Source organism: Melospiza melodia, chromosome 1, assembly GCF_035770615.1.
Source record: "Melospiza melodia melodia isolate bMelMel2 chromosome 1, bMelMel2.pri, whole genome shotgun sequence".
Classification (NCBI taxonomy): Eukaryota; Metazoa; Chordata; class Aves; order Passeriformes; family Passerellidae; genus Melospiza; species Melospiza melodia.
The window spans coordinates 174,585,545-174,598,767 of record NC_086194.1 but is presented as its reverse complement, the minus strand read 5'-3'; the positions used below and the strand labels follow the sequence as shown (position 1 = coordinate 174,598,767).

General features: G+C 53.7%; 1 protein-coding gene across 23 annotated transcripts in view; it reads right to left on the bottom strand.

Moving 5' to 3' along the window:
- SCRIB (scribble planar cell polarity protein) overlaps window positions 1-13,223 on the bottom strand; it is a 140,125-nt gene that overhangs the window by 106,400 nt on the left and 20,502 nt on the right. For all 23 annotated transcript variants that reach the window (XM_063175652.1, XM_063175721.1, XM_063175703.1 and 20 more), the window contains exons 2-5: window positions 4,179-4,296; window positions 3,909-3,987; window positions 2,484-2,573; window positions 1,835-1,891 (exon numbers count right to left, since the gene is read on the bottom strand). In XM_063175652.1, coding sequence (XP_063031722.1) covers window positions 1,835-1,891; window positions 2,484-2,573; window positions 3,909-3,987; window positions 4,179-4,296 — 344 coding nt within the window. The remainder of the gene's footprint in view (window positions 1-1,834; window positions 1,892-2,483; window positions 2,574-3,908; window positions 3,988-4,178; window positions 4,297-13,223) is intronic.

The window sequence follows — 13,223 nt, the reverse complement described above, 5'->3', positions numbered from 1 at the left end:
AAACTATACTAAATAAAGAGAAAGGATACAGACAGAAGAATGAATAATAAAAACTTGTGACTCCTCAGAGAGTCTGACACAGCTGGCTGTGATTGGTTATTAAGACAACACAATTTACATGGAACCCATGAAAGAATCACCTACCACATTCTAAAGCAGCAAAACACAAGGAGAAGCAATCAGATAATTATCATTTACATTTTTCTCTGAGGCTCCTCAACTTCCCAGAAGAAATCCTGGTGAAGGGATTTTTCAGAAAACATCACAGTGACACTCTGCAGTTTGGAAGCCCAGCCCTGGATGAAGCTGCTGCAGCCTTTGCTGACATGGGGTCAGCCAGCTGTGGTAGCTGCCTGTGTGTGAGCACCAGGACAGGAACAGACACAAGAGCAGCCACACCAGGACCCCAACTCCTCTGCTCGCCAGTTCTCAGCCCACAATAAGTGTCCAAGGCCAGGCTGGACAAGGCTTGGAGCTCCCTGCACCTTAGAAAGCGTCCCTGCCCAAGGCAATAATGGGCTGGAACAGCATGAGCCTTAAGGTCCTTTCCAACCCAAACCATCCTGGGGTTCCATGATAAGGAGCTCTAATCCCTGCCCAAGGCAATGGGCTGGAATGTGATGAGCCTTAAGGTCCCTTCCAAGCCAAACCATCCTGGGGCTCCAGAATAAGGAGCTCTAACCCAGATTGCCCTGTGTGGTGACACTCCACATGGGACCATCTCAGCTGTCCCCTCCTGTCACCTTTCTGTGACAGGGTCACTGCTGGGCACAAGGGATGTGCTGGCTGGCATCAGACCAGGCCATTTGTGATTCTGATCTGTGCTCCTACAGGGGGAAGTGCCAGCAGACAAACTGAGCTCCTGCCTGGAGCTGTAATCTGAGGACAGGTGTGACAGCAGCTGCACACATCACACCTTCCCTGAGGGGTTCAGGTGGCCCCAAAACAGCTGCTGCTCAAAAAGAACTGCAAGAGAGCTGTGAGGACAGCTGTGACAGCAGCTGCACACATCACACCTTCCCTGAGGAGTTCAGGTGGCCCCAAAACAGCTGCTGCTCAAGAAGGAGTCAGCAGAATCCTTTCAGTGACTCCAAGGCAAGCTGGGGGAATCATCAGTGGGATGCATGAGCAGGCAGGCAATGAGCTGACAGAGCTGCTGGAGGGCAGAAAACTCAACAAACTCTGATAGAGCCAGAGCAAAGACTGAAGTAGCAACTGGGCAGTTCTCCACGTCCATCCACCTGAGAGCATCACCTCCACCATGAACCATGTTCCCTGCCAGGAACTCATCTCTATCCCTGACTCCAGCACATGGAACAACACTTACCTCTTCTCCCTTGCTGGCCTAGCTTTGCTGCAGGGGAGGCAGTTATCCCACCCAGAACAACCAGGAGGGATATCCAACAGAACAGATGTCAGGAGCAAAATGGACCCTTCAGCTGTGCTCCTCAAATCCTGAACCTCACTGTGCACAGAGCTCCTCCTACACACCCATCCACAGTTTTCTCTTTCTTTCCAAAATAATCCACCCTGCTCCAGCTCTTCAGGAAAAATGGGGTTCTCACTATTTCCAGCAGCTGTTTTTGGGAGCCCTGCCTATTCTAAACCAATCCTTACACAGGCTGAGTGCAGGCTCTGAACATCCTTTGCTACTCTTCAGCCCCGCACCATCCTCTCCCTCCTCGCCCCAATTTAAGGAAATCCAGCAAGGTGCAGCCAATCTGTGCCCAGCCTGAGCCCTCCCCAGCCAGGTGATGGCGCCTGCCCTGGTCCCTGAGGGAGCAGCAGGAAGGACCAGGCAGGAGACTCCTGCAGCCCCCAGACAGACACTCACGTGGGGAGAGTCTTTAGCAGGTTCTCACGCAGCTCCAAAGTCACCAGGTTTGCCAAACTGCAAGAGAAAAGGGAGCAAGAAAGCCAGGTTCACTGGACAGGGCTCAGGGATACCAGGGGCTGCTCATGTCCCTTCCCTTGGAACCACCCGTGGTGTCCTGTGCAATGCATGGGTGTGCACACGTGGATGGAGATGTGAACAGACACACGATGAAAATGGCTCTGTGGACACAGGTGCTTGCTGCAGCCACAAGGAACAACACTGTGCCCACACTCAGGACAAGGAACACGCTGCCACAACAGGACTGCCTGCCCAGAAAGGTCAAACCCCTCTCATGAGGAAGGGCAAACCCCATAGGAGAGGCACTGCACCCCACGAGGCCACTGGCCAGCAGCACAAATCTGAATCAAACATCATCAGGCAGCTCACACCTGCTTGGAAAGGGGCAAATAGGCACTGAGAACACAGGGAAAACTGGACTGAGGAGACTGGATCAATCCTTGCTGTGCCACAAACCCCAGCAAGGAGCAGAACCTCAGTAGGAAGGTGTTTTAACAACCCTGGCTTGTCCCTGCAGGTGCTGCCACTGTCCTGGTGCCAGCAGCAAGGTGTCCCCAGCCCAGCCCTCCCCAGAACAGGCCATACTCACTTCCCAATGTCAGTGGGGAGGCTCTGCAGGGACACATCGTTCAGGGCCAGGTGGCCCAGGCTCCGGAGCTGGGTGAAGCCCTCGGGCAGCCTGTGAGAACATGAACAGACTCCATTAATGCTGTGTGCAAAGCACACAATGCCCCAAAACATTCATATCCACCAAAGCCAATCTCATCCCAGCTTGCATCAACATGTGGAAAGGAGAACAGGAGCCATCACCAACCCTGGCTGCTGATCCAGGACAAGCTCTGCTTCCCAGAGCACAAAACCCACCTGCACCAGACATTACCTGTCCAGGATGGCAAACCCAGCCCTGCAGTACCTGAGCACAAATCCCAGTCTAAACCCTGCCATGGGAGCATTTACTTGAGGAAAGGAGGGCTCCCAAGGATTCCAAGTGCCCAAAACAAAGGACATCCCTGCAGATGGCATTGCAGCACTCCCCAGGGCCAGGCACCATCACAACACACCCAAGGTGTGACAGAACAGGGAAAAGCCCTGGAAGGAAATTCCTGGAGAAAATTGCTCTGCAGGCAGCTCATACAGATCCCTCAGCACCCACCCCCCAACTCATCTGACCTTGAGCAGAAAAGCTCTGACAAATAACTCCTGGTGCAGAACTGCTGGTCACTCCTGTGGTGCAGGGATTGTCACCAACAGGGAAGCTTGTCCCACTGCAGCAGGGCCTGGCACCAGGAGAGGGAGCAGAATTAAAGTGCCTCAAACCTGGGCAGCACCTGCCCTGAGCACAAAGGGACACCTGGGGCCACACAGGGACTCTGCAGCAGGACACCAGTGCCTGGAAATTTGGCTCACTGAGGCACGGGAGCCACACCGGATCCCAAATTTATGCATTAAAAGCTCCAGAGTACTGAAGGACAACTCCTGCTTGGGCACAGCTCTGGGCACTGAGATAAGAGGGGTACAAAGCATAGCTGTCCTTAGTTCTGAATAACAGAGAGGTGGAAAAGGGGCTAAGAGGGGGCAAAAAGGGCAGAGAGTGGGGCCCAAAAGGGGCTCTGGGGTGCAGAGCATTGCATGCAGGCTTTTACTTCTCTGCAGCGCAAGCCCTTATCCATTCAGGCTTGTGACCAGTGCAAAGAGAGCAACAAACTCATTGCAAGAGGACAGAAGTCCTCACTGCTGGCACCAGTACAACAGCAGCTCATCACTCACAGCCCCAGGCCCCGAGGATGGAGCTCACTCAGCTCCTCCAGCACCAAGTGTTCCAGTGCCAGGAGAGTGCCAGGAACACTTCCAGTGCCAGGAGAGCAGACACTGCAGCTTTGGAAGAGGCAGGGCAACCCCAGTCTTGGCTTCACAAGGACAAAATTATAAAATGAAGATCAGAGAAAGCCAGGCACAATGTGCAATCCCAGTTCTCCCTCTCAGCTGGACTAATGAGCTGCATGTGCCTTCCTACCTGGAGAGAGGATTCCCACTGAAGTCTGCGATTTCCAAGGATTTGCAGAACTTGATGCTCTCAGGAATTTCTGGAATGTCTGGAAAAAAACAGGTGAAAGAACAAAAGAGGCATGAGAAAATGGGACAGCAGTTAGTGGTGGCAGCCTGAGACGCAGCAGCACAAGCCCAGCCAGAGCTGAGGAGCGCTGAGGGCGAGGAGGGCACAGCTTCCCCCAGCACGAGGGCACGGTGGGGTTTGGGCACTGCTGCTGCCCAGCTCTGGGCTCACCATTGCGGGAGATGTCCAGCTCCACCAGCTGCATGAAGTTGGCCACCTCGGGGGGCAGCCTCTGGATCTCATTGTCGCTCAGGCCCAGCTTGCGCAGGTTCAGGAGCCTGAAGAAAGGCTGGGACAAAGGGACACAACGGGGTCAGCAGCAGCAACTCTGGGGTCAACACCACATCCTCATCTCAGGGGAAGCCTCAGCATCCCCCCCTGAGAGCCTGCCTGCTCCCACCACCCCATCCCACCAGGGGCAGCCACTGCATGGATCAGAACCCCCATGAAGGGATTCTTGTATTTGTGGGGTGCCCCGACAAAGGTGAGGAATGATGAATCTGACTCCGTGTTCTTAGAGGGCTAATTTATTATTTTACGATCTATATTATATTAAAGAATACTATACTAAAGAATACAGAGAGGATACAGACAAAAGGCTAAAAGATACTAACAAAAAACTCATGACTCTCCAGAGCCTCACACAACTTGGCCGTAATTGGCCAATAGTAAACACAATTCACATGAAACCAATGAAACCTGTTGTTAAATAATGTCCAAACACATTCCAAAGCAGCAAAACACAGGAGAAGCAAATCAGATAATTATGGTTTTCATTTTTCTCTGAGACTTCTCAGCTTCCCAGGAGAAGAATCCTGGGCAAGGGGATTTTTCAGAAAATATGACGGTGACAAGGGATGGGGGTACAAGAAAAAAGGCATGAATGAGTTCAGGTTGATCATTCGTTTAGCATCTGGGACCCCACTGCTCTCCTCCCTCCTGCACAGGACACAGACCAGACATTCCCTGTTTCCTACAATAACAGCTCCCCTCAGGCTCTGAAGCCCAGCACCACAGGGAGGTCACCTAGAGCAGCTTGCAGCAGTCACCTGAGTTTGTGGGGCAGGTTCAGAGGACCAACAAAGGAGAAACACAGGAGAGCAGCAGCCCAGAGAGCTGTCCCTGCTGCTGCACAGCATGTTTGGTGAGGACGTCAGGGGCAGGTCCCCACACCATCAGGGACAGGCTTGTGGCCCTTGTGCCAGGTGGGAAAGGCACAGGTGAGCTGTCAGCACGGCCCCAGGTAACACTGAACTAAACAAGGCATAAAAACTCCTTTCTAGAAACACCACAGCCATGGGAATGGTGGCTGGAAGGGCCCTCACAACATCTGACTTTTTCACACATCCCTCGGGGCTCCCTGAAGTCCATCAGCTGCAAATGGGAAATTCCAGGATCCACCAATCACTCCTCCAAGTCACCACAGACCCAGCGAGCTCAGTAAACACAATGGACTGTAATTATCAACTGACCACATACTGCAGCTGATCCTAACCACTGCCAGAGGTCAGCTCCTGGACAGGATGGGAACCAGGGCTGGGGTGTTCACTGCATTTCCTGGAGTGTTTCCGAGCGCTGGGAACAACAAACAACAACGTGGGGCCACTGCAGAAACCGCTCACAAGTGACCGAGGACAAACTCAGGTCTGGGCAGGGACAGGCACAGGCCATGTCTAAACTACATCACCCCGTGTTTGTCCTCAGCAGAGGCAGGGAGGGGCCACAGCAGCACAGGAGAGGCAACCCTGGGGTCATCCTGAGGTCCCAAAGCACGGCCAGGGTCAGGGCTCCTCCTGCAGCCCACACTGACAGGGACCAGACCAGAGCAGGCGCTGAGCCCCCCTCCTCAGGTGCCTTTCCAGGAGCTGCTGGGCAGAGCTCAACAGGAACTCCTGGTGCCTTTCCAGGTACCCACCTGCACAGGAGCTGCTGGGCAGGGCTCAACAGGAACTCCAGGTGCCTTTCCAGGTACCTTTCCAGGTGCCCACCTGCACAGGAGCTGCTGGGCAGAGCTCCCCAGGAACTCCTGGTGCCTTTCCAGGTACCCTTCCAGGTGCCCACCTGCACAGGAGCTGCTGGGCAGGGCTCAACAGGAACTCCTGGTGCCTTTCCAGGTGTCCACCTGCACAAAAGCTGTTGGGCACAGCTCCCCAGGAACTCCTGCAGGTACCTCCAGGTGTGGAGCACCCCCAACACTGCAGGAAACGAGCAAAGAGCAGAGCAAAGGAGGAGCAAACAGAACCCTGAGAAGATGCACAGGGGAGCTGCTCCCCCTCCTGCAGTGACCACCACGAGCTGTGCAGGTGTACCTGGAGCAGATTCTGCACACAGCCAAGGCTCTGCAGCTCCAATCCCACAGGACACACTGCTGGGCTCAGGTGTGTGTCTGAGGGGCACAAACCCCAGCACAGCCCCAGCTGCTCTCCTGCTCCCACTCTGCACAGGGGTGTGATCAGGGATGGACAGCACTGACGGGAAATTCACACCTCTGATGTCCTAAAGGACCATAATAACTGTGCAATGAGTAAATAAATTTAAAGATAACCCTTCTCACCAGCTCATCAGTGGCCCTGTTTAGCTCAGTTTATCTCATGCAGACCAGCTCAGTGAAAAGGAAGTGGGTGAAAGTCTCAATGACAACAAAGGTCCAGGGGAGCAGGAGTTTACAGACTTGATTTGCTATTGTTTCCTAGAGCCTTCTCCTAATTTTAGAATGCAAGGAAATTCCAGACAAGACATGGTGCTGGCCTGCCAGAGTCTGCACACTGGAAAACAACCACAGGGGCTGAGCACTGCTGCCCAGGGCACAGGTGGCCTCAGAACACATCTCCACACTTTTAAAGGACAATTTAGGTGTATTAAATGAATAAACCCAGGCTGTGTGTGGTGCAGCAGCTCCCAGCTCCTTCCTTTTCCTTAGAAAAAAGGCTTCTGAACCCCCTGGCACTGCCAGAGCTGGGCACAGCCCACGTGCAGAGCTGCAGGAGCTGCGTCCCCCTTGGCAGAATCACTTACACTGCACCTGAATAAAACATGTAGATGTGACAACAAGTAAAACCAGCCAACAGCCATCAGTGGTAGCCAGAAAAACAAACGTGAGAATTGCAGTGTTTTCATGCCTGAATGCAGGTTTTATGTTTGCCAAAGAGAGATGGCAAGAGGATGTGACCAAGAGCTGCAAACGCTGCCTCTGGCATGAATTTCCATGTCATTTCCAGCTCAGTGTTCTGGGAGCTGAAGCCTTCAGCTCAGCCAACAACTCAAAGCAAAGGCTGCACAGGAGATTCACTTGTGACACTTGAAAGTGAGAACAAAATGATTTTAAAATTCTTACTAGAACTAAGAGTGAAATCTTGATTACATGTCTCTGCAGACTGGCAATTATCCCTTTTGCTAATCAAAGCTTATCCCAATTCCCAGAGCTGACAAAGCAAACCCCTGGATTTGGCACCACATTTAAAGAGAAACTCCCCCCAACTTCAATGTTTTCTGATATATAAAATAAAATATCACCCAATCTGCCCAACCCAGATCCCTCAGTGTCCAAACTGGACTCAGAGTAGATTAAAAACAGAAGTTTGAAAAAAAAGGTAAGCCCAATCTCTCCCTGTTTCCTGGCAGCCCAAAGCCCACAAGGACCAGCACAGAAAAATTCCAGCACACAGGAATCCAGAACCAGCACAGAAAAATTCCAGCACACAGGAATCCAGAATCAGCGCAGGAATATTCCAGCATCTCAGAGTGTGATGGAAGTTATCACTAACAAAAATACCCTAAAAACATAAGAGCAGCTGGGTGTAACTGGGGGAAAAAGCCTTTGCAAAGCAGGGTGCACTACAAAGATATTCTCTGTTGAAGCATGGGAGTATTCACAGGGTAGATAAGACAGAAAACAGCTACAAAACTGTCCTGCAATGCAAATTCAGGGACATAAGCTCTTAAAATGCCCACAGCAGACACAGTGCAGTCAACTGGAAATACATTAAATAGTCATTAATTAGGGACAGGTATAAAGAGTTTGTAAAGAACCATACGCCAAAATATAAGAAATGCTCCACAAAATGACAACACTGCAAAAAAAGGCAGAAAACTGTGAAATTCAGGTTCCTCAGCAGGTTTTCAGATGTAACATCCTCCCTCAGCAGCCCCTTGAGAGCCAAATGTATGCAAACACATTCAAGTGTTTCGCTAAGTTCTGAAACTAAATTAACTTTAAAAAAGACAAAAGGCGGCAACCTAGACCCATGGCTTTTTCAGTCAAAAGGGACTGAGCTATGAGCAGATATAATATCCTTCCAATCCCTTGTGTATCACAGACCTCCATCACAGAGCCATGCAATAACTCATGGTGGAAGGTGCCTGGGAGATCTGCAGTGCAGCTCCTGCTCAGGACAGGATGAGGATGAGGCCAGGGCAGGCTGCTCAAACCATAGGGGATGGCCCAAAACGCCTCTGGGCCCTGGCTCCACCACATGCCCTCCTCCCAGGAAACCGATAAAACCCCTCAAACACCCCTCACTGCTGCGGCCAGTCACACACTGAGCATGGCCAGCATCACCCATGGGATGGAACCAGCAGAATTTGGCCAAACCCCGCCCAGTGACACCCCACAATCCCTCCACATCCACAAGTCCACAGCTCCTCTCTACAGACCTGCCTCTTCCTTTCTGCATCCTGTCCTTGGCACAGGGTGGGTTTTTTTCCCCCTAAACTGGAGATTGGAGACACCTGGTACTGGGATTTCAGTGCTGAACTCTGTTTTGACTGGAAGGTATGTGATGGCAGCTTTGGGGTGCCAAACCATAGAAAGGTTTGGGTAGAAAGGGACCTTCAAGATCACCCAATCCCACTTGCTGCTATGGGCAGGGACACCTTTCACTGTCCCAGACTGCTCCAAACCCCACCCAGCCTGGCCTTGGACATTTCCAGGGATGGGGCAGCCACAGTGTCTCTGGGCACCCTGTGCCAGGGCCTCCCCACCCTGCCAGGGAACAATTCCTGCCCAATATCCCATTCATCCCTGCCCTGTGGCAGTGGGAAGCCATTCCCCTGGTGCTGTCCCTCCAAGCCCTTGTGCAAAGTCCCTCTCCAGCTTTCCTGCAGCCCCCTGCAGGTACTGAAAGCCTGCACTAAGGTCTCCTAGAGCTCTCTCTTCTCCCAGCTGAACAATCCCAAGTGTCTCAGCCTTTCATCACTGGAGAGGTGCTCCAGCCCTCTAATCATCCCTGTGGCCTGCTCTGGGCCCGTTCCAACTGGCTGATTTATGCAGGAGTGACAAAGGATGAAACCCCACGCAATTATTAGCGAGCTGTCTGATCCAGAGCACTGCATTTGACATCAGTTCATGGAAGAGGAAAACCCAGTGCTGACAACAGGATCACACAGTGACAGCCAAAGCTGTGCCCAAAATGAGCCTGTCCAGGCAAGCCCCTGCAGCAGCCAAGCACCGTGTCCAGTTCTTGGCCCTCAGTTTGGGGAGGATGGTGAGATGCTTGAGCACATCCAGAGGAGGCAACAAGGCTGGAGAGGGGCTGGGAACACAAACCCCATGAGGAACGTTTGAAGGAGCTGGGGGTGCTCAGCCTGGAGAAGAGGAGGAACACAAACCCCATGAGGAACGTTTGAAGGAGCTGGGGGTGCTCAGCCTGGAGAAGAGGAGGAACACAAACCCCATGAGGAACGTTTGAAGGAGCTGGGGGTGCTCAGCCTGGAGAAGAGGAGGAACACAAACCCCATGAGGAACGTTTGAAGGAGCTGGGGCTGCTCAGCCTGGAGAAGAGGAGGAACACAAACCCTGTGTGGAACGTTTGAAGGAGCTGGGGGTGCTCAGCCTGGAGAAGAGGAGGAACACAAGCCATGTTTAAAGGAGCTGGGGGTGCTCAGCCTGGAGAAGAGGAGGAACACAAACCCTGTGAGGAATGTTTGAAGGAGCTGGGGCTGTTCAGCCTGGAGAAGAGGAGGAACACAAACCCTGTGTGGAACGTTTGAAGGAGCTGGGGGTGCTCAGCCTGGAGAAGAGGAGGCTTAGAGGTGACCTTATTGCTCTCTACACCTTCCTGAGGGGAGGCTGCAGACAGGTGGGGTCGGTCTCTCCCACTGGGCAGCACGGACAGAACCAGAGGACACAGTCTCAAGCTACATCAGGAAAGGTACAGGTTGGGTATTAGGAAGAAATTTTTCACTGAAAGAACAATAAAGCCCTGGAATGCTCTTCCCAGGGAGGTGGCAGAATCACCATCTCTGGATGTGTTTAAAAAAAGCCTGGACATGGCACTTGGTGCTATAGTCAAGGTGTTAGGGCATGGGCAGAGGTCTCTTGCAAGCTCATTATTCTGTGGTTCTGCGAAGCAGAGCCAGCCCAGCCATGCTCACCCTCATGGGGAGGCCAGTCCTGCCCCAGGAACATTCCCACACCCCACTCTGGGCTGGCCTGGTGTTACCCACAGGAACAGGAACAGGCTCAGCCGGTTTGGGAACCAGACACGCTGGGAGCAGCACACACAGCCTGCCCTGGCACACTCACCTTTGGCTCCTGCCGAGCAGGGGAACACCTGGGCAGCCCCAGGCACCCACGGCTGACCCTGCACGTGATCCTCCAGCATGGCCAACGCCCACTGGCACAGCTGGCCAGCCAGCAAGGGGCACCAAAGTCCCTGTCCCTGGGGAACCGCGAGATGTGCCTGTACCTCAGGCAGGGCACAGCTCCAGGCCCACAGGGAAGCAGAGTGCTCCTGGGAGGAAGGAGATGCCCATCTGAGCCAGGAACAACCCAAGGTGTGCCTGCACCTCAGGCAGGGCAGGGCACAGCTCCAGGTCCACAGCAGAGTGCTCCCAGAAGGAAGGAAATGCCCACCTGAGCCAGGAACAACCCTCTGCCCTCATAACCCAGCGTGGCACAACGGGCCAGCACCAGCAGCATGGATGGGTGACACTGGAGGAGGCACTGGCCAAGCTCAGGATGAGATGAGCCACTCCTGACCAGGGACAACAGGACCCCTGTGTTGTCATTATGTATCAAGAGTTCTATTGTCATTACATTGCAAATGTTCCATATTGCTAGTTTCATACCTCCTTGATGTTTCTTGTAGGCAGCTCCTCTAGCACTGACTTCTCCTTGTCCTTGCAGCAGCCAACTGACTCTAGATCCCACCAATCCACTCTTTTATAACACTGTTCTTATTGGCTACAGGTGTGGCCTGTTAACATCAGGCCTGCTCCTAATCTTTAGTAGCTGGTTCAGCTGCAACTCTTTAGGGGATAAGATTAGATTCTGTACCACCTTCATTTACCCATACTGAATCCCCCTACACCCCTTCCTCACTCCCTGCACGGGGAAACAACTGTCCTGCTCCAAACCTGCCCCAGAGACTGAACCTGTCCTCAGCCTGGAGCAGCACCAGGGAGGCATCCCAGGCCCTGCAGGCTCCAGAACGGAGCTGCCAGGCATGTCCAGACAGCAGGAGATGTTCTGGAGAGCCAACAGCCCCAGAACTGCACAGGGGCAGGTGGAGGACGGACAGGCTGTCAGGGACAGCAGCTCGCTCCAGAAGGCAACCTGCAGCACAGAGATCCATGCAGATCCACGCAGCAGGTGAGCCTGGAAGGGTCCTGCTGTCCCAGGTGGTCCAAGCTCTGCTCAGAGAGAGGTCAGCTACAGCCCCTGGGGCAGGATGTGCACACACAGCAATGCCTTGTGACATGCACACACATCAGAGTCACATGTGACATGCACACACACACCAGAGTCACATGTGACATGCACACACACACAGCATAGTCACAAGTGACATGTACACACACAGCAGAATCTCAAAGGGCCCTCTAAGCCCATTCTCTGTCCTTAAGGAACCATCTGCAGCAGGTTCCATCCCCTCCCTGCCGTGACCAAGCCTCCAAGTTGTGTTTGTCCAGCTGACGTGATGTGTCTGTGAAGCTCCCAGCAAGAGTGTTGAGGCTGCAGCAGAGCCCCAGGACATGAACAAAGGGCTGCTGGGGCTGTGAGGTGACCTAAGAGAAGCACAGTGCCCAGTGATGCCAGGAATTCAGACACCACCCCCACATCTCCCTCCTGCTGCAGCTGATGCTTGGCAGAGCCTTGGTCCGCCCCCCACTCACTCATTCAGCCAGACCAAGAGGTGGAAAATGAAAAAGGGAGAAAGGACAATGGATAAAAGGCTCAGGACAAACCCTCTGAGCCACCACTCAGCTATGCCATTTCCCAGAAACAGCAAAGTCCCAAGGGCAGGCCTGGAAAGCCAACCATGAGGATTGGGGACAGAGAGGCAGCCTGGCTGTGGGGTGACAGTGCTGGGCCACCACAGCCACCCCCACGCTGGCCCAGGGGGCTGCTGCAGCTGCTCTGGCAGGGGGGAATGGGCTGCAGGCCTGGAACCCCCTGATGGAGCATGGCAGGGTCAGGGACAGAGGCACCGACCTCCCTGGCAGCCCGCTGGTGTCTGCAGCAAGCTCCGAGCCCTGTGCCCATCCCTGTGCCCACAAGGGCAACACCAGCCTGGGTGCTCCTGCACACCTGCAGGAGATGCACCTGCACTGCCAGGGAAACACAGAAAGTGTCTGGCTGCTGAGCCTGGCTCCTGAAAAACACCAAATGTGACTGCATGCAGGCTGATCCCCCCTCCCAGGCCAGCACCACCACTCTTTCCCAAACCTTTGTTTTCCTGAGGCTACAAAAAAAGGGAAAAGGGTTTCTGGCCTAAGCAGGGCTAAGCTCCAGCTCTCCCTTCACCTGGTGTCTAATCTCATCATGCCATGGGAAGGGAGCCAGGATATAGGGGAGTCTTTGTTCCCCAGCATCACCTCGTGCTCCCCATGTTCTCACCTGTACCTGTGAAGAGAGGTACAGACAGAGAGGAGGACAGACAGACAGCTGGGCTCCTCCATGGAGAAGGAGCCATGCTGTGCTCAGCACAGCTTGTGGAGCTGCCTTGGCCCCAGGACCCTCCTGCCAAGAGCAGACACAAAGGGGGTGCTGCCCAGTGTCCCCACAGGCTCTGGGGACATCCTTCCCCCAGCCCAGCAGCTTTAGGCAGGTTCCAGTGCAGAACCTCTGCAGGTACCAAACAGCAGCACTGCTGGAGCAGAGCAGGACACGTGCCAGGGGAAGAGCAGGCAAGCACCAGCCTAACCACAGAGCTACAACAATGCCACACTCAGGCCAAGGGCTCTGGAAGCAGGTGGTGACAATTTGCACAGCTG